Source organism: Molothrus aeneus, chromosome 2 (assembly GCF_037042795.1).
Source record: "Molothrus aeneus isolate 106 chromosome 2, BPBGC_Maene_1.0, whole genome shotgun sequence".
NCBI lineage: Eukaryota > Metazoa > Chordata > Aves > Passeriformes > Icteridae > Molothrus > Molothrus aeneus.
In genome coordinates, this window is record NC_089647.1 from 44200347 (window position 1) to 44222097 (window position 21751).

The 21751-nt window shown below is 38.4% G+C and overlaps 1 protein-coding gene across 1 annotated transcript in view; it reads right to left on the reverse strand.

The window, feature by feature from the left end:
• Window positions 1-21289, reverse strand: part of XPO4 (exportin 4) — a 52093-nt gene extending 30804 nt beyond the window's left edge. The window contains exons 1-6 of the mRNA XM_066571768.1: window positions 21284-21289; window positions 20591-20696; window positions 17003-17144; window positions 16614-16752; window positions 4983-5099; window positions 4051-4204 (exon numbers count right to left, since the gene is read on the reverse strand). Coding sequence (XP_066427865.1) covers window positions 4051-4204; window positions 4983-5099; window positions 16614-16752; window positions 17003-17144; window positions 20591-20696; window positions 21284-21289 — 664 coding nt within the window. The remainder of the gene's footprint in view (window positions 1-4050; window positions 4205-4982; window positions 5100-16613; window positions 16753-17002; window positions 17145-20590; window positions 20697-21283) is intronic.
• Between the last annotated feature and the right edge of the window lie 462 nt (window positions 21290-21751).

Here is a 21751-nt window from a genome sequence, read left to right on the forward strand (position 1 = left end):
AGCTCAAGTATCTCTTTATTCATGTACGGTAATCCATACATTGAAGAATAAGGGATAAGTACTTTTATGACAGCTCCTAATGACAGACAATAGATACCTTTCTGTAGATGGGAGACAGCTGCACACAATTCTTATGTTCTGTTCAAGAACTTTTACATTTGAGGACATTCAGCCAAAGTCCATTAGAATATGGCTGCCAGGAACAGAAAAATCCCAAAGTCAACAAGAGAAATATCTCTGGAAATAAAATGATAGAAATTATAATTACATCCTGACTTCACAGGATGTGTATGTCCATGCCAAGGTTCATAAAAGCCCAACAAGACTCAGCTTCTTAAATAGAGACTTTGGGTACTCACAATGTACCAGAAGTCACATTCTTGAAGGCACTTTTGTAAAGGAGAGGGTGGTACTTTTTAGTACTGATCATCTGTCCTTCCTTAATTAGTTGAAACATTCATTTAAGAAAAAATGCTGTTAAAACTAGTTCCATACAAGTAAATAATATTTAACAATACTGTAACAGTACTGAAAAAAGAAACTGTGCAGAAGCCAACATGCCACAAGATACTATCTCTGAAGCCTCCACAAACACCGGGTAAACTAATATCTCAAGGTGGCAGATAAAAATAACAATAGATGATTGCTGGAAAATGAAATAGGAGAAACTGGACATGACTGAAGGGAGGCCTTCTAGGTCACTGTGCCTTGTCCTTCCTACTGCAGGCACTACATCCCAAGATAATTTAAAAATACTGAGTTCCAACTTGAAATTAGGTAGAGTTTCTTCCTTTGTTGCTCTAATGATGGGGGTATTCCAGAATGCATCTTTCATGGTAGCAACAGACAATGCAGACTCACCACAACTTTTCTTACAATTGGTGGCAACACTGCCCAAAACTGCATTTAACAATGCAACATTTATAAAGTTGCCCTATAACAGGACAGAATTCTTGAGAAGTGGTATGTTTTGATTCAATTCTAACAACCTGGGGATTTGAATAACGAGCCACTTTGCAAGAGCCACCTTACAGTTGATGCACATTTATGCTATTTCCCTTCTTTGGAGATACAAGAATCTTGCTAAATATTACATGAATGTACTGCAGATTTCTGTGATGCTGCAGGAAATACTGAGAATCAATACTATCTTGCCAGGGGAAATACCAACTAAAGGAAAAAAGATATACCTGAGAATACAATGGATCATTTTACTCCATGCTTCAGGTATTAAATTTATGCCCATTGCTTCAGCATATGTACTGTCAAGATGTGGAAAGAGGACACCAAAAGGACTTTAACCAATCAATCAACACAGCAATTCTTACATTCTTATGTAATGTGCTATCTATTTAGAAACTACAGCCAAGCTAAGTTTCACTGCCCATGAGCTAACAATCAACAGTTAAAGAGGTCATCTTAAGGAAAACAGATTTATGCCACAATACAATCAACATGGCACTGCAAACCCCAAGAGTTACTGAATCTTTGGCAGCTAATACCAATTTTTCTAAGAGATGACTGAGGATGTTCCAACTTCTGTGAACAGAGGTTGATATATATATAAATAAAGAAGACCCAAGCTGGTGCTGTAATTCTTTCAGCAAAATGAAGCACCCAATAGTAGAAAACAAAAAGATGGTATCAATGGATCAGAAACTAGAAAAATATTTGAAATTGATCCATTACGAGCATTTGGGTCAATCCGATATCCAGAAACGGCCAGAACTTGTTTAAGAGCTGTAGTATCTAAAGTAGGCCAAATAGCAGAAAATACGATTAATCTTAGCAGTAGTATGGCTTGCTTTGGTATTTCTTGTAACATTTATTTACTAGCACTTAAATCACTTGGTATTATATAGATGTATAAAGGAAAGCTGGAATTCCAAGGCTCCACAGGTTGCATGTGTCTATCTCTATCTGGTTCCACCAGTGCAAACCTTAGCCAAGGACAAAGGAGCTCATGAAGAACTACAGCCTTCACTTTGGAACTATACCAAGATCACAGACACACCAAGGGGTTAGAAGTGATTAAGAGCAGCACTGCAGAGAAGGAGCCAGGGGTGATGGTTGATGAAAAACTCAACATGGGCCAACAGTGTGCTCAGACAACTGCATCCTGCGCTGCATCAAAAGGTTGAAGGAGGAGATTTCTCCCTCTACTCTTTTCCTGTGAGACCCTACCTGGAGTACTGACTACAGTTCTGGTGTCCCCAGCATAAGAAGGACTCCATGGAATTGATGGAGTAAGTCCAGAGGAGGCCATGCAGTTGACAGGAGACTGGAGCACCTGCCCTGTGAAGACAGGCTGAGAAAGTTGGGGCTGTTGAGCCTGCAGAAGAGAAGGTTATGTGGAGATCTTGTAGCAACCTTCCAGTGTCTGAAGGGAGCCTACAGGGAAGCTGGAGAGGGATTCCCTCTCAGGAACTGCAGTGACAGGACAAGGAGTAATGGGCATAGACTGAGAGGAAATTCAGGTTAGTTATTAGGAAGAAATTCCTTCCTGTGAGGATGATGAGGCACTGGAACAGGTTGCCCATAGAAGCTGTGGATACCCCAGCCCTGGAAATGTTCAAGGCCAAGTTGGATGGGGCTCTGAGCAGCCTGGTCTAGTGGAAGGTGTCCCTGCAAGATCCCTTCCAACCCCTTATCGTTCTATGATTCTGTATTTAGGACTGCATCAGAAGTTTGTGCAGAGCCAGACTAAAATACAGAGGGAACCACCACTGCACAATACAAGAGCATTTCCTTTCTATTTAAAATCCCAAATACACTTCTAAAGACTTTTATAAGGTGCAATAATTTGACCACAGTCTCCATTTTACAGGCACATGGGCTAAATTCCTCTCTGAACCCCTGCCAAATCACTTCAGGGATGAATAGAAGTGGGATATTTACTTTTAATCCATGGAACCTTTCTTAAAGCCAATATAACTGGCATTCTGCTTTACAGATGTGAACCAAGGAATATCCAGTTTCCAATAAATTTACTTTTGCTGCCTGCTGCATAATGAACAGACTAAAAGAAAACAAAAGCACACAGGTATCACCTTCTGACTGCCACACCGGGAAAGCAAATAAAATCCTTCACAGTGGATTTGAGGGCAACATCAAGATTCCTGCAGCATGTATAACTTGGTAGCAATTTCAGAAGTTTTAAGGAAAAAGTTTATAAACCAGCTTAAAAGTTTGCTGAGCTTCTTAAAGGTAGTCTGGCTGTTAAAACAGGTGCTATAATGATTTACTACATGTACTGTCTAAAACCTCTATTGAATAAAGAGTGTGATTGAGTATTTCTACAATATTTGTCTTGCTCTTGTGTTCTTGTGCTCATTTTTTGGACTGAGCATTTTTATATCTTTTTTTTCTCCTCTCCTTCACTAAGAGCCTTTCTTTTTCTTATTCCCATTCCCTCCTCTACTTTCCAACTCCACTTTTCTCTAGACTAATGAACAGCAGATACCCCAAAAGTATCAAAACAGAAGCAATGGCACCTGTGTAAAATGAAGTTGACATTTCTCAGCTACCAAAGACTTTTTTTCAGGCTGAAGATATTCCATGTTCTTTTATGGGGAGTTAGTTCACCTGCATGAACATGCATATTCCTGCATGATCCGGCATTTGCCTGTCCCTACCTCTTCTCTAAGGGGGAAAAGTAGGACAGATCAGATCTCTGCACAAAAATTGAACTGGGCTTAGACTCTTCACCACATGGTTCTACACTGAAGCAGCATATTGCACTTTCCTGTTCCCTGCACCAACCAGGCAGACCATAAACCTGTAAAAGGTGGGTGCTCTGTGCATTTTCTCTTCTATGTAAAATACTATTAAACTTTAATGAAGGCCAACAGCAGCTTCTGTAGGTAAGCATCTCTTAGCAAGTACGGTGGAGACAAAAGGCAGAAGAAAACTAACAGAAGAAAACATAAATCAATGACTAAACACAAAGCTTCTAAGTTCTATGTTTTCCTCTCCTTGCAAAGACTTTACTCCTCACCCAAGAAGAGACCCAAGTCAAGGGAAACAAAGGGCCTGACATGAAAAGGATATAATTTGGAGGAAGGAAGTTCCAGCTTAAGACCTGATTGGCTAGTGCAAGATAACGCTGAAACACTGAAGACATCTGAGCATTGAGGTTTTCACGTCTGCTGAATTCCTGAAGTACCTCTACTGTGAGCATGAAGATCTGCCGCAGATCATCCTCCTACAGTCAGGACGAACACAATACATTCAGTATCTCAGTCATTAATGAAATGTTGATCAACAAGAAATAGTCTTCCAGAGAGAATAAAAATTTCCAGTTTCACCCTGTTTTCATTAAAATATAGGAAATACTCTGAAATTACCAGTGAGAATCCCCCCTTTCATCAAAATTGATTATATTTGCAAAAACTATGAAAAAAATCCTCACATAAATACTGGTCGTTAAAAGATAAAAAACCAATATGTTTTTAATAAGTGGTGGAGAAAAGAGTTGGTCTTTGGCATGAAAAAAAGTTGGTAAGTTGTTCCACAACAGTCAGTTTAAAGCAATGCCTTCACATAAACATTTCTGACTGGCCAAACAATACATCTGAGACAACCAGACTACACCATCTGCAATAATATTTTTAAATACATACATAGCTCTCCTTGGCTTTAAACCAAAGCTATATTTAAGACTATCATTGTTCCACAGAGTATTCATTTTGTTTGCAATTGGTAGCCAAGGAATTAAAGAGTCCAACGGCATAAAGATCTGTAGCTCTACATTCATAAAATGGGCACAAAGGGGTTGCACCTTTTTGATACAAGTTTTTTAAAAATACATTACCAATTTTCCTGAAGCAGCCAGTATCTGGATTGTTTGCAGTATTTTCCCTATTTAATGCTTTTAGGGACACAGTGTACCTGACTGCACTTGGCACAACAAAGTGTTTTTGCTTCCACATGTTTAAATTTTAGAAAGAGAGGTAGCATATATCAATACAGAACTAGTTTACCTGAAATATACGTTTACAGTTACCATGGAACTCCATGCTTAGTCCAATGTTGCTGGTTTTACTTGAACTTGAGAACTCGCTCAACAACGCCGTTAGAATGGAACAGGCCAAAGTTTGCTATAAAAAACATAAGGGGGAATAACATAACTAAAAGGTGTCCAGTAATGCAATAGCACCTATAGTGTCCTTCATTTTTCTATTAGCATTTTAATACAACTACTACTTCAGTTCCTTCTGACACAAACTAGAACAAGTCAAACTTTCAGGAAAATAGATCCTTGGATGAACCATTTCTGGAATCATCAGGGCTCCATCCTTAAAAAAGAAATTTGAGTATTTGAGCAAAATAAAAGCTGGCATCTGTGTGATCGTCATTACAAATGAAATCAACTTATTGCAAACCATTTCCCAGCCTTGCCAATTACTTTGTCTTCCTGTGCACAGACCTTTACAGGTATTAGTTCCAGGGAAGATTCACTGTCCACTTATTTCTATTGATGTAAGAGTTCAGGTCCCTCGGAAGTTTGTGTCAGCCCTTCTTTGCATTTGCTACACTTACCATGTTGGTATTTGATCATGATTAACTTTATAGTACCAAAAGTGATACAAGTTTGTCAAAAACAACTGCAATAACAATGTCTACTACATCTTTTCCCTCTCTCCCCATAAAAAAAATAGGAGAGGAATTCACAGAAAGCACTGATACTTGAAAGGTCTTGGATACCTCCCTCCAAAGCACCACATTGACATGCCTCAGAAAAAACCCTTAAAACTACTCTATTAAAATTATGTCTCCGAAGTGATATAAAATTGGTGAGAAAAAGGCATGCTAATTTTAGAGAGACAGATTCATGAAGACTAAAGGTTTTAAGTGTCTTTTTCATTCTCAAAATTTAATATAAGGTAAATGAAATGTTTATCTAAAACATTCACTTAAAAGCCAACTTTCTGTATGAAACACATGGCTCCAGCTTTTGTTACTGTTTCCTGAAATATATAAAAAAAGCTTTTTTTCCTGATGCCAAAGTCCAGAAACCATCATCACCAGTTTTAATATCTTTTAACTGATCCTTGCACACAAAGGGGAGCACAGTGGAGATGCAAGTAGTACTTCAGACTTGTGCCCTACACTGTTGTAACAAGCACAATAGAAAGTGTATACTGCTGAAATGAAAAGACTTTTTGTTAAGGAGATGTTCTTTACAAAAAGCTCCAAAATTACTGGCTATCCTCCCAGACTGTTTGGAGCCAAGGTGCCAGGGATGGACAGAGAGATAGGAATTGTTAAAGGGTCATGCATGCCAGCAAGTGTCCAGGGGTTAAACAGAAATATGCACACTACCTCTGAACACCCGAAAGATTAAAGTGGAGATGATACTATTTATGCAAGCTCATACAACAGCTGAGACCAGTGCCATCCACCCACCAACTGCAACATCTTTGTTCAGAAATGCCTCTGAAGTCAGTACCTTGACCCCCCCAGACAACTAGTTATCTTAGTCAGTAAACACTAAATTAACATTCTTACTTGCTAAATAAGTTCCAGACAGATCAAACATAGTGGCTTTGTGATAATACACAGGTTTTCTCTTCCACTATGCAATAAAGCTGCATAAACACAGCAGACCAGCATATTGCTGATCATTTGCTAAATAAAAGCATTCCCATTTTAAAGAAATTATTTATTTCAAGTGGACTATTTCTCATTTACAGTCAGCTCTGTCGAACGACATATATCACAAAAAGCATTTAGCCAATGAAAACCAGCACCACGATTTAAAGTACTCCAGTGAAAGTGCAACTTTCTCACTTATATACTAGAAGTATTTCTAATTATCTCAAATATTTCACAATTCAAATTTCAAATTTCTATGCAAGGTATTCACACAAATAATTTTTTTAGTTAAAGAAAATACAGATTTGATCTAATATTAAAAAACAAAACAGTATAGACTAGTATTGAGTATTAAATCCAACATTAAAAGTTCCATATGAAAAGAATTAAGCTGTTAAAAAAAAAAAAAACTACTAAGAAAAACCCCCCAAGTCTGACTTTAGAAGAATGCTTCAGATCAGAATACATATTTTTAAAGAAATAATGCAAAGTTTTCTCACATGACTCTCTAAATAGCTTAAAATACAAGTTTTTATTTGATGCTTAATAATTACTGACTCACATTTTTCAGCTCAAAGCAGCCATGACATAAGGACATCACTAGCTGCAATTACAAATCTGTACACTTGGATGCTCTGCAACATACCCTGATTACCTGGTACAACAACCAGGCAAAAATTAAACTGCTTCTGCTTTAGCATGCTAAGACCCTGACACCAAGCCACCAACCAGATCACCACAGGACAAGCAGGGCAGCGATGCAGACTACCCATCATTTGCAGTTGGTTGCCAATTACTGGAAAATCAATCACCAAGTTCAAACAGGCAGGAACAATAGGAAAAAAAGTTTATATGTATACAATAATTTATCCTTTCTCTTTGCAGAGTAATGCGCTAGTGCATGGTAAAATTGTGTTAGAGATTTTTATTTTGGTGTGCTTTTCTCCTGATTTCAAAGAAAAAATTAAAAGGAAGGTTAAATTTCATCACTGATGGTAAAGACATCTTTTTGAAAGTGTAAGGAGCAATGGGTACAGGTAGGCTGGCTGAATCTGCTAAGCAGCTTGAGCAGTGGCCTATCCCCTGATTTCAATGAGAGCAAGTTCAGATAGTTCTGGGACATCAGTACCTGCTTTGAGCATGACAGAAGAAAAATGATGTCACTAGATTCACACACCTTATTCAATCCAGCTGGCTAGCTCACAGCAAATACCAGGGCACACTGCACCCATCTGCTCTACTCTCTCCTACTGAATTCCCAGCATCCCCTCAATGTCCTTAACTTGGTATTTCAATACCTGGAGTGCAAATCCTGCCCCATTCTCACTATCCCTAGGGCCTCATGTGCAATATTTGCACATCCATCCGCTTCTGTTGCCATCTGCACGTGTGCTTACCCCTTGTCAAGTATTTGCACAAAGCTTTGCAAAACCACCATTGCTTCCCAAACTGCCATAAGACTACAGGAATTTATACAAACTATTGTCCACAGCAGTAAGATGGCTATTTTCATAAGTATTAACAAATTATTAGCTTAAAAGAATATTTGCCCGGCTAGCTATTAAACTTTCCTGAATACACAATAATATTTCAGAAACTCTGGAATAAGGCTCAAGTAAATTTTACTAGAAATAAAATTTTATTTTCATAAAGTAATTTTACTGAAGGTTAACTACTAATATTTTGAATTACATTTTTTTAATATACAGATACATTTGGTGTGAAGACACTAAGTACCTCAACATAAATATTATCAGAAGAAAGATTTCAATAATCTGAAAACCAATGCTGGTGTCCTATGTGAACTAAAATTTCTTCCTCTTACACATAAGAAAATTGAATTCACCTAACACAAAATTCTAGAGTGGAGGGTTCTGGGGGTTTTTGTATTTTGTTTTTGTTTGGGTTTTTTTTTTGGGGGGGGGGGGTTTGTTGTTTTTTTTTTTCTTTTGTTGATGGTTTTGGTGTGGTTTTGACTGGTTGGTTTGTTCATTTGTTTTCTGGTGGGGATTTATTGGTTCTTTTTTAAAGGTTTTTTTTCAGGTTTTTGCCACACCACAGAAGAGATTAACAATGCAAGTTAGTAATACCACACTGTAATAAGTAGAAAATGCACGTGACTCTGGGCATCATATTAAAAGCCAGATCTGAATGTCTATTGTGCAGCAATGCCATTAACTTCATACCAGTAAGAGTACACCTCTGAACCTAGTTTGACTCACTCCCTAGCAATTTCACTAGTTCTGCCACAAGTACATACCCAAACAATAAGCCCATCTAACAAAATAAAATCCTTCTCTTGTTGAGAGAGAGCATTGCCTCTGAGAATAGCTTGGCACTCACCCCAGTTAGCTTTATTACCAGGAATAAACTTTATGAAAGATCGCTATACATAAAATAGACTCTCAGCTGCTCAAACAGAAGATCAATGGGACTTGTGATAAGAGATTAACTTGGCAATCAGACACCCAGTAGTAACATCGTTTTAGTGGTTTTCTTTTCAAATGACTTTAATAAAACACAGACACTACAGAAAGACCATATGTCATTTTAACAATAAACTGCATTTATATATCATTCGTAAAACTCAGATGCAAAAGGTAAATTACAACTTATTCCTCCAAACGGAATGTCCCCTATAAAAGAAGCTAAAGCCATAATGTTTAAAGGGATTTCACACTTGTGCCTGGGCTGCCCATGGAATAAATGAAGTGCTTAATTTGAGGGTAGTTAGGTTACAGAGCATCTGAAAGGAAGAAGAGTTCAAATACAGCCTAGGAAAAAATGGACATGTGGTACATCAGCTCTGCAGCAATAAAGCCAACAGACAAAGCAGAATGAACTCCAATACCAAAACGGTTTCCTTGTTTTGAATTCAGAGCAGAGATACAGTTAGGTTGTCAGAGATTTGATTACAGAATTCATTTTACTACAAAATCTAAACTATCATGCAGTGCCTTCTGCAAGTATCATTTACACTTGGAGAAAAAGCAGTAAGCATATTTAAAAGAAAGAAGATTTTGCCTGAATAGAGCAAATCATAACATCTACCCTTTACATTAGATCACTGCCAGCCTGAATATGCATTTGGAGGACTTTTTGTCTCCACATCTATAATGTAAACTCTGTTACTGAAACCAAAGGGAAGCCATGTGAAGATTTAATAGTATTCCTAAACTATTTAAATTTAACTTGCACAAGAGCAGGAAGAATCAAAGAATAAATGTATCAGAAGCAGAATTTGCTGTGTTGCTCCTAGGTGATAGAATTCTAATATGAGAATGTAATGAGAATGTAACAAAAGCAATTTTACTAAGTTGTTTAAAACAAGGCTTGGCTTTCTTTATAAAGGCAATAGTAGTCTTCTTCCCTACTTTCCTTGAATAAGCACAGCTGTTTTTGCTAACATTTTAAGAGTATCTAAATCTCCAGAACATAAGGTGCAACTCCAAATTGGAAGGTTAAAATTATGGCCAGAGGACCAAAACAAAATATCTTTAAGTACACAGAATAACTGGGGCCACTCCAACTTTTCAACTTGGGAGTATTTCAAGATGGGTGGGGGACCCAAGAGCTGAAGTACTGGTTCCCAACCAAAGAAAACAAGAACCTATTTTGAAGAAATATAAGCAAGCACCAGGACCCACTGATTTTCATCTGTTCCTTCCCAAATGAGCCAACTGGTGGAAAAAAGCTATAGAGCAGGGATATGATGATAGGAATAGGACCCACAGCTGCAGTTCTGTGCTGTCAGCAGTAAGGGACTGGCTGGGCAGTGCACTCCTTTCCTCTCATTCCTTTTCTGCAATTGTGCAAAGACAGATGAGCAGCACCAGGTTAGCACATCAGAGCTACAGCAGAATAGTAAGCGAGACCTTGCTTCCCCTTCCTTGGGGGGAACCAGCCAAACCAAGGGAAACCCCCAGGGTGAGCTGAGAAAGAAAAAGTCAATTCCCCTGTGAATCACCATGGGCCAGAGGAAGATGATCTTGTGGCATGTGAAGCATGCAGGCTTTGGACAAAGAAAGAAGAGAAGCAGCAGCCTCTACTAATAATGGAAGAGGTCCAGGCAGAGTTTGCTGGAGCACAGTGTGCAAAACATGCTTTTCTTTGGAGACAGGCAAAGTTGCAAAGCAGAAATCAGGAGGAGGAAAAAAATAAAAAGTAATCTCATAAAAGAAGTTGAAGGCCTGAAAACCATTTATAAAGGTAACATATCCTTCTCCAGGTCCTTGTCTGAAGCCACCAGTTGGATCTTCACTCCTACCACAGCTGCGTGAACAAATACAGGACTTTCAATTAAACTCAAAATAATGAATTGATAGACTAGCCATGCAGCTCACCATCAGCAGCACCCAGCTTGATATACACCATCCCATCAAGTGCTCTTTGGTGGGTGGGTGTCCTCCCTCCCCCCACTCTTCCCAGTACTCATTCCTGATCTTTCTTGCCTGGCTCTGCCTGCCATACTGCCAGCTATGTCAAATGAGCTGCATTACACGGCTGTGTTCCACGGCAGATCTGCCCAGAAAAAAATAAAAAGAGAGGCTGTGAGGGAGAAGGGGCTGTTTCTAAGCAGACTAACACAAAGATCCAGTATGTTACTGAACGCATTTATTCTGAAGGGTACCTTTCAGAGGAAGAATGACTAAACACCAGGCAGCTAAGGTCAACAAATGTCTTAAAGAGGCTTTTCCCTTCAAGCCTGTTTACCTGTATGACACCACTTTAATAAAAAATACATGGTATAACACATGGAAAAGCTTAGTTTCTTCCTTCCCAGTGAGTGTGTGAGGTCACCGGGTGAGGGAGTCCACAAGTGCAAAGCTCATGAGATGGCAAAATTGAGGAAAGAAAGGGTTTGGGATGCCATACATAGAACAGGGGATGCACATCTCACCACTTGGAACACATCTCCTCACTTCCCAGCCCTGTCGTTGGAACTGTGGCTCTAGTGTAAATGTAACCAGGAAGTTATCAATTTCTAGTAGTTATTAGGCACCTAAACTGGAGACTTGCATCTCTGGTAAAGCCAGCTCCCTTTCAACAGAAAAATCTGAAAACTGCAAAAGTACCCTGATTAATTCAACTCCTAAAAAGCCACTTACGTTTTAAAGTTCTCTTACATTTCTATCACTGAGTTTTAGCCTCACATGTGGAGTAGTTTCTGGATCCTTAAAATTCCCAAACCAATCTTTAACACACTAACTTAGGCCTTTATAGAGAACTTATCAGCTTAAATATGCTGGTTCACCCTCTACTTTTTTAGACTCAACATGTCTCAAGGGCAATGAGGTATACAGAACAAGGTAACAATTTTATTAGACCAGAAGACACAACTTGGGGTGGATAATACATATGTTTTTGTCAAAATGTGAAAGTTAGGAGAGCCTCTCCAACTCCTTCACTACCACATGAAGCAGCAACAGCTAGACAGGCTTCCAGAACTAAAATTCCCTTTAAAGAATAGAAACAAGAACTGTAAATGCTAAATATATATAACTAGTTATCCAGGCAGCCATTATAATGGATAGATTAACCTCAATGAAGATGAATGCCTAGAGTTTTGCTTATTAGTATTTCCCACTGCTCACATGAAATCCATTCACAGCACATCCCTCAGAAGTTTAGGTAATCTGAAGCAGCTGGATCTTCTCTCTAGCCCAACTAGGAACATTGAGAAACAGAACAACAGATTTACAAATGTTGCAAGAAAAGGAACTGTTTGGATTCCAGAGCTTTTCCACTGAGTCTTGACAAGTCTTCTTCCATATACAAAAAAAAATATGTAGACTTCAGATATGGAACTTTATATTAAAATACATTCAAAAAAACACAGCTTCTGTTGCTTCCCAGTCCCATGTCAAGTCTATAGCAGCTGGATCCCTCTGCATCTGCCTACAGATGTACTGGAAGAAATCGAGGTGTGATCCATATCTTGGTCTGGTTTTAAACAAAATCTGATTGTGTTCACATGCATACCAGATCCTCCTCCTGGGAGTCAGTCACTTAGCTGCCAGGATTCTTGTCCTTCTGGCAGGGATGAAGGACAAATGAAATCCTTCAGCTATGCAAAAGCAGAATATTTTAACACAAGAAAAGGCTAAGAAATTGAAGGCATTTATAGTTGAGAAGAACTTGGCCTACGCAGTTCTCCAAAATCTTGAAATCAGTGATAGAAAACATGTATTTAGAATTGTAAGACTGGCTCATGATACTGTGTCTGCTGCCAGAAACTCTGTCCCCCAGAGAAATGAAGATTTTGAAAAGAGATCCTGAAATTGCTGTCGGAGGGAGATTACTGATTCTCCTTCGTTCTCCATCTCCAGAGGGATGGCTTGTATTGATAATACAGGAGGAACCAGAAAACACAAAACCAAGAACTCTAAAGCTAATCTTTGTGCTCCTAGAGGATTACTACCTAAACTTAGTTACAAATAAATAGGCAGCCAGACTAAAAGTTTGCTTTCCCTTCTCAAACAAAGGTTTCTTCAGTGAGATTCATAAAGCACCAAATGGCAGAGAAGCAGCAGCAGGAGCCAACACTCCAGTTCTAAACCTGGCTCTAACCACGCATCCTTCCCATCCCCGAAGTATTAGCTCTCCTTAGTGTCTTGTTATTTCCTTAACACGTACACTGTGTTCTACTATTAAAAGATTACTCAATACTAAAGCAATTTTATTACTCTCATCACAATTCCTCTCCTTATCTTCCTTCCAATCTCCTTATTTTTTCATTCTCAACAGTCTTGCTTATATGTCAGTTTGCCACTACATACCTTCATGTCCTAGCCTCAAAACACATCCATCTCTGAAGATTTTTTTTACTAGTACTCAAGAAGTTGAGGTACTAAGCACATCAAATCCTGCAAAAGGACACAAACAACAGACACTACCATCTACATTCACTGCCCTCCTTATTACCCCAACTATCAAGACTTGACCCTGAAAAGATATTACTCAAAAGTCCCAAAGATTTCATGGAGCAGGACTGGCTGATGATCATGAAGTTAGTACAGATGTCTGACAGGAATTGGGTGGAGGGCTGCAGGGAATGGAAAAGATTCAGCATCTACATTATTCTTATATGGTAAAGATGGATCAAGAAGCTTCACAGCCAACAGGGAAGAAAAGGTAAGCAAGAAGCAGACAAGAGAATGCTTTGCTTTTTAGAAATAGACTTTCTCTCAATTACAAACTGCTGTAGAAAGCCATCACCTCAAAACACTCTGAGCTCTTTATGCAAGAGACCCACAAGGATCAAGTCCAACTCTTAAGTGAATGGCCCATATGGGGATCCAACCCACAACCTTGGTGTAATTAGTACCATGCTCTAACCAATTATCAGCAGCTAAGAGCTGCTGATAGCTCTTGTTTGAGAGCTTTAAACATTTTTAAATACGAAGTGACCTGCTGCTGACTTCATGTGTAGTGAACCTCAGGCAGGATGATGTAAATGGGTAAGCAGAAGGTCAGAACAGACGGCTGAGAAGGATACAGAAAGGACAAAAAGACTGGAAAAAGAATTAGGAGTCACAAAGGTATGATAGAGTTCTGCAACTTGAGTGTACAAGGAGGCAAGAGTGCCTATCACACCATGGGAAAGATGTCAAAAAAACTGAATGATTCCTTCCACAGAGAAGCAGAGAGGACTGGAAAACATCAGCTGACCTCTTTCAATGCCTACATCCTAGCCTCTTCCATGATTTGAATGGAGGCCTGTATTTAAAAGTAACTAATATAAATGAATCTCCAGAAGCACCTGTGACAGTGCATGGCACGGTCCTGACAGCAAATCTCAGATCTTGAAAGCACCGCTCCTTTCAGGATGTGGCTTCACACCATACCCTGAGCACCCTTAGCTGAGACTCCCCACAGCAGCAAGGCAACTGCACCACTGGGGTCCCACACAGCCCCTCAGGCATGGCTGAATGCTACAGGGACACTAGTAAAGAAACAAAACGACCCAACCATATTTGAAAAGATAACTCATACAATGAATTTTTTATTATTTTAGTTATTTCATACAACCTTTCAAAGTTATTATATATTTATACAAGAGGCATGCCTTGACTCCCTTCAGAAAGCAGTTTTGGCAGGTAGCATGCTGAAACACCATTTTATTACTGCTTATTATTGCACATGCCAGTCCTGGGTGCCAGTACCAGAGTCTCTCCTGCAGCTAAGTCTCAGAAGATTAGAAGAACATTTTTGTGAATGAGAACTGGCTTATAATATAAACTGTCACATATACATGGGAGCATGTGCTTATAATCAGTTTGCCAAAGACTACCAACCATACACTATGCCATACAGAAAAGACCTTTCAGCAGCATCACGTGTCTTTTATTTTTTGCTAGTAAGTCTCATTAGCACACCAGAATAGAAAACATTATATATCCTAGACATTTTCAATACCATTCTTAAAACTTGAGCACAAACATTTTGGAAAAACCGTGGAGAAATTCATACTCATGAAGAGGGGGAAATAAAAGGAAAATTAAATAAAGGGAAATGAAAAACTGAGTTCAATTTGGCAGTGAACTGAACTTGGAGAAGAGTGCCCCAGCCAGAGCTCCTCTGCAATGTGCTCTGCTCTGCAGCATGTGCAGGACGATACGCTTGGAGCAGGCAGTCTTAGCCTGCTGTATGCTGTGGTCAGTGCAGTGTGTCTGTGGACAGTGCATGCACAAAATACAACTGCACAAGTTGGACTGTGCATTCCTTAGTTCAAAGTCCACGTTTCTATTTATGTCACTTTTGTAGCTTTATGCAAAGATTCTACAAACTACATAAGCACACAAAGTGTTGTGCATAAAACTTGAAAACCTCAGCTGTAACTACATTGTAATAACCAGGCTATGTTTCCTGGAAAAAAGCATTAACTCAGTTCTTCTTAACAAATACTCATTTCCATCTGAATTATGCAGAATCAAAAGGCTAAAATGGTTTCTTTAAGGTAAATAACTGTGAAATTAAGTTTTACAAGACTAAATGAAATTTCCATACCCCGGAGTGATATTACTTGTTGCTCAGAGGTGACACACTATTTTTAGGACCATGACATGAGCTGGATTACTTCTAGTACACTTTGATTGAATTTTCAGAGTTAAACATTTGCCACTCCCATCTATCTAGTACAACTGCTACTCTAAATGCTCAGCAGTGTTATGAGCCAGTTCTCTCAAGGTTTTTTTAGGAGAAAAGCTTCAGTTAAAGTTTCAGCATGGAATCTATATACTCTTTGATTTTCATCTGGTAGGAGAAAAAATCACCTCTCTTTAAGCTCTAGTTACATGCCTCTATTATGACCTATTCTAAACTTATCCCCTGGCATAGCAAACGGAATTTCACTAAATGCATAGATAGATATTGGACACCTTGTTTCCACTTTGAGCTCAGTATCGAAGGTAACACTTACCCCTAGTAGTATGACATTAAATCAAGAATAAGTTTTGTATTTCCATTCCATGTTTTACTTCCTCACACCCCTTTCTCTCCACCTACTGTCTCCCAAAGAACAGCAGAGGCCTATGCCTCCTGCTCGCAGTCCATTTCGACAGCTGAGCTGCAGCAAAGTGCAGCACTGCACAGATGGAAGGGGAACAGAGTGTGCAAAGAACCTCCCAGCTAATGGGAGAATCTGTTTTAGATCTTGCTATGAAATTAAAGAAAACCAGAGGAAAAAAGAAAACAAACAAATAATAATTTTTAAAAAACACACAAAAAAAAATCAAAACAAACCACCAACCCACAACTATGGCATTTAAAGCAGCTATTCAGAAAAACATTCCCTAAAAATATGGTCTCCTTGTATACCAAAGTATGTATACACATACTATCCCTTGTCCCAAAACAGTAAAAAAATCTCCAATTTGGTAAATGATTGGATAGTTACCAACTTAATGACTAATTGTATAAGGGAAGTATAAAATATTTTATAGCCACTAAGTGTATAATGTAAGCTGCTGATAGAGACTGCTTAACTTCTGAAGAAAAAAAAACTAAGTACTTACCACAGTGGGGTTACCACTGCTGATCAGCTGGCTGACTTCATGAAAAATGCTTTTGCAGTCGATTGATTTGTCTAATGATCCCCGTTTCACTATCACCGCTACCGCTAATAAAATCTGCTCCCGCACATACTTTTGGAGGCTGTGAACAACATTGCACAAATATAATTGCAAGTAATTCTGGACATCGATGCTCAATAAAATTTTAAACACATTTCTTTTTCAAATATCTTGTGTGAATTCCTACGGGAAAGCTGACAGAAGTTAACTGCCAAGACCAGAAGACAAATTATTCTTAAAATGATCTTGCACTGCTACCCAGGGAAACAAAAATGATACCCCAGATTTTATGCAGAGTCCTATATGTTCAGAGGTGTGTTTTATATACTTACTTAGGCCTTTGTAAGACATAGGTTAGAAGGAATGTTCGCAGTGACTCAATGCTAGCCTTCTCCAAGAGAATCCATTCTCTTACAACTGCTTCCATTATCGCTGTGGCAGCTTGAAAAAGGACATAGTCCACTTTACTAGTTTCTGTGGGAAAACACAAACACAACTTGAGTATCAGAAGACATGTATTCAGCTTGACTGTCTTTCCAACAAAAAAAGTAATGGAACTTACTATCATTTATTATTAAATAGAATATTGTTGCTATGAAAACAGAGAAGGAATTTACAACTCAAAAGGGGGAGAAATAATCAATAACCCAATTATCAAATTGTCTGGTATTATTCAAGTCAATGACACAGGAGAAAAGTTGTCTGTGCTAGGAGGCTGGTTCAAAGAACAGGAATAAGGATGCTAACACAATGGGAGAATAAAATAAACCGGATAACAGATTTAGTTCCAATAGACCAATTAATAGAAGTGATTAATCTTACAGGCATGTCAAAGTGGGAAATTTCTGTGTCTGCCTTTGAAACAAATACGACATAAAAGTACATGTATTTCATGGGTAATAAAAAGAAGCAAATCCACTTACACTTAAAAGTAACATTTCCAAGCAAAACTTTGACACCATCCATGGTGTATTTAAAATGTTCTACATCATGTTCAAGTTTCACGATTTATTTTGAGTTAACCAAAATGTAATTTCTGACCACAGTGCAGGAATCATTTGCCATTATTATCTAAATATGGGATTACTATGTATATAGATGCACTAAGGAAAGTATAGAAGTATATTACAGAGAAAGGTTAACAGTTTGGGTGATTACAAAATGCAATTTAAAGAGAAATGTCAGAATATTAATAAAATTTCTATGATGCTAGAAAGCTATAGAGACATTTTTGTTGCTGTTCCTTAGCTTTTAAAAATTTTAACTTGGAAATAGCAGGTAATATCTCAGAAGCCAGTTTCAAAACATTCTGAGCTCTGCAGAAAGAATTTTTAGAAAGGGTGCAGCTACTGGGTGGCAAAAGCATAAAATATGAAATAAAATTCCCAAACAAGAAGCAGAGTTTGAGCTATAGTGGTTGACCTGCCAGGACTAAAAAAACTGTGTTTGAAAAAACCTCAATCATGAGATGAAGGGCTTTAAAATACTACAAAACAAACTTTCCTGCCCCAATTATATGCACACAAGTTTATAATATAAATTTCCTTTATATGTAAGTTCTATATCAAAGATAGCAGCTAATACGCTAAAATAGTTTAAAGTAATTTAATCAGGTTCCAAATCTAAACCCACAGAGGTAAACATGCTTAAATAAAAATAAACCACGTTTAAATCTACTTAGCCTAATTTGGAAAACTAAGTAATCACTTAAGTAAAGATTAATGTGTATGTCTAACACATATAAAAACAAATTGAATTATTCCTGCATGGGAATTTTAATTCTGGCACTTGTTACTTTGCGCCTTTTCTAGCTGTACAAAGCTCATACACACACACAAAGAAAGAGAATGTAATTAAAAAAGGACAGTGTTTCCCCTTTGCCCAAGTCCTGCAGCCACACAACTGCGATTGCTGCCGCACAGAGCTGCAGCCCCTGGTGTGAGCCTGTCATCAGCCAGAGCAGCACCATCCTCCATGGAACTTACTGAAGAAAGGAAGCACAAGCAGTGCCTTGTGCTTCCTGGCTTCAACCCCAAGTTTCTAAAGAACAACATAGTAATGGCTGTTCCCCTTTCCCATATGCTCACCTTCTCCATTATTCTTCCTGTGTCATTCCCACACTCTTTCCATAAATGACATCATCCTTGTTATCTCTCTCTACCCCCATTCCTGCTCCTGTCTTAATCATTTTTCTCCTGTTTCTTTTAAAAGCCATCTACTTGGTCTTCTGGTTCCAGCCCATCCTTCCTGCACACATCCCTTCAGTACACTTCAAGTCTTTTATTTTTCATCATAAACAGTTTGTTTCCCTTCCTGGTTTCACAATCCCTGCTTCTTCTTGCTCAACTCCCAAATCTTAACTACTTGTTCTTTCTGTCCATACTGTACAGATACTTACTGAGGAAGCAGAAAGTTTTAAAAAGTCTCTAAGTTCCAGGTCTCAGCATCATAACTGCCTACATTCCCACAAAAAACTGCTCCATGTGGAAACATGCTGGATTTTCAATGGTGGTAGCATATGAACAGTTTAAGGATGTAATATATCTAGACATCTAAAAAGTATTGAAATCAGCATCATATTCCATTCAACCAGCCACATTTAAGATTTCTTGAGATTTCATTATTTATTTCTGATTGATGATGAATGCATCCTTAGATCCAAATGGTCTGCAAACAAAGTTACTTAAGGATGTTTTCACCCACCTTATTTTCTCTAAAAATCAATGTGAAAACCAGAAGCATCAATTTTGCTGACTCATCAAGCAAAAAGTGTGATTGCAGTTTTCCAAACCAGATGGAGTACTTCTATAATATACTAAACCAGAAGAACCTCATTTGTAGAGAAATGTTTTGGTGTGGAGTGGGTGTAGGAAAGGAAGCACACCCTGATCTATATATCAGAGTGTAACATAGCAGTAGGTTTGCAATACTGACATAATTATATTCATGAATTCTAAGTCTCTAATCCAGTAAATTTATAAATAACTGTTAAAAAATACTGCAGAATGAATTAAGTATGAAAAGAATATTTTCAACATAATTATAATATTTCTCTGCTCATTCTGGCAAATTCTTTAAAAGCAAAGTTGCTTTTTGTGGTTTTGGCATGTGTTCTTTTGTGCAAACTTCGAGGTTTCCCCTGTCAGGTCTCAGTCAGTTTTCATTGAAATTCCCCTCACCTGTCCCCAGCACTCACATCAATACTACAGTGCTGAGCAGCAATCTTACATCTTTACTGCCCTTGTAATTTTCAGATCTAGCTGCAAAACGGTAGTAAGTCTCTGTAGCACCTGTAAAAAATTTATATTTTATAAATAGCTGCCCAATTACCTTTAGAGCATTTTAGAGCACTAAAATCAAAGAAATTTCTGATGAAGAGTGGTATCTGCCTCTTTCCTTTCTCCACAGGTATAATCACACAAAATTTCAAATCAATACTGTCTTGCTTGTACCAGGTGAACAGATACTTTTCTAGCTTTTTCCTCTTTTCCTCCAGCTGGGCTGTCAACAGCAACTAAGCTGTTCAGCTTGAAATAAATTCTCATTTCAGCACTAATGCAAAATCTGGTAGAAGTGCATAAAATTGCATCGTTGGCTGATTTAATGGTAAGCAAGCACAAAGTCAAGCAACCACACTACTGGCAGCTGCACAAACTGCACAGATTAGACAGTATTACAATAATCATGTTGCAGAGGAAATCTATTAAATCAGTTTAGGAACTTAGCTACATTAAGTTACACCTTACAGCTTTAAAACTCACAGAAATAAAACAAAAAACAATAGTAAGAGGCTTCACCCTCCATCAAAAAGTCCCAGTCATTAAAATCAAAACTGATGTTCAGAGCCCCAGCTGCAAAAGAACAGCACAGTTCCAGTTATAAAAGAATGTACACACCTAAATTCATTTATTGAAACTTACCCAAAATATGTTTGCAAACAGCAAATGGTGATTTTGATTTTCTAAATGACAGGAATATGTGCTCAGCATGTTGGCGTTGCTCATTGTTGACCATGGAAGGTGGTGCCTGAAAGAAAAAAAAAGTTATTCAAGCACTGATCAAAAATATACTAAAAGCAATGTCATGTCAATGTCTTGAGTGTCCAACACATAAATGTTTGCCTTGTTAAATACCAAAACCCAGTATCTCTTGGCAAAACTGCTTGCTCTCAGGCATTACCTCTTCTTATCAAGCACTCCGCATTTACATTGCATGCACATAGGTGTGAATATCGAGGTATCAGGCAGAGAGTGAATAATTTAAGTATAGTTTCCTAACAGTGTTTCTGAAGAAAGTTAGAAGTCAGCCCTAAATTCAAACCAATTCTTTTTCTACTCAGACCAAAAATACCACTGCACATCACTAAATGCTGCCAAGCACACTCACAGTCCTGGAAGCAAAGCACTATTTTTTCTTTAGCTCTACAATTGTTTTAAAATATGTGGTTGTATAATAAATTCTGGGGATTTAAAAATTACTACTGATATGTTCTAAAATAAAGTATATGCCAGGTACATACTACCCTCTAGTGTTTAATATTAAAATTGACATCCTGAAGACTGGTGTGATTGATGAGACAAGTTGGGAATGGCTATGGTGGTTCCTCAGCTTACATCCATCCCTATATACACCCATCCCATTACATCCTGGGAACCTTGGCTGCCCACGTAACACCTGCTGCTCTTCTGTTAAAAGCCAGCTCCAGGGAGGTTTCTACCCAAAAATCAGCTTGAGGTAAAGCATGAAACCATGCAATAACCTGGACTCCCGTGAGGTGCCTACGTAGCCCAGAGGAGCTGCCTGCACTGCAGCCTCACCTCACTGCACAACCCCAACACCCCATACTGCCCTACAGGGTAAAAACAGCCAGGCAGAAAGTATCAGCAGCTCACAGCACCACACTGCTCTCCACTTCTGCCACTAATATTCTCTGACTTCTGCTTTTTGGGATTTATCTGAACTGCACAGGCTGCAAATACTAGATATAGCAAGCTTAGCATGAGATACTCTAATGCAAGGCATTGATACCACAAACAGGGTAAGCAAAACTGATGCCAACCTTTAAGAAAGGAACATGCACA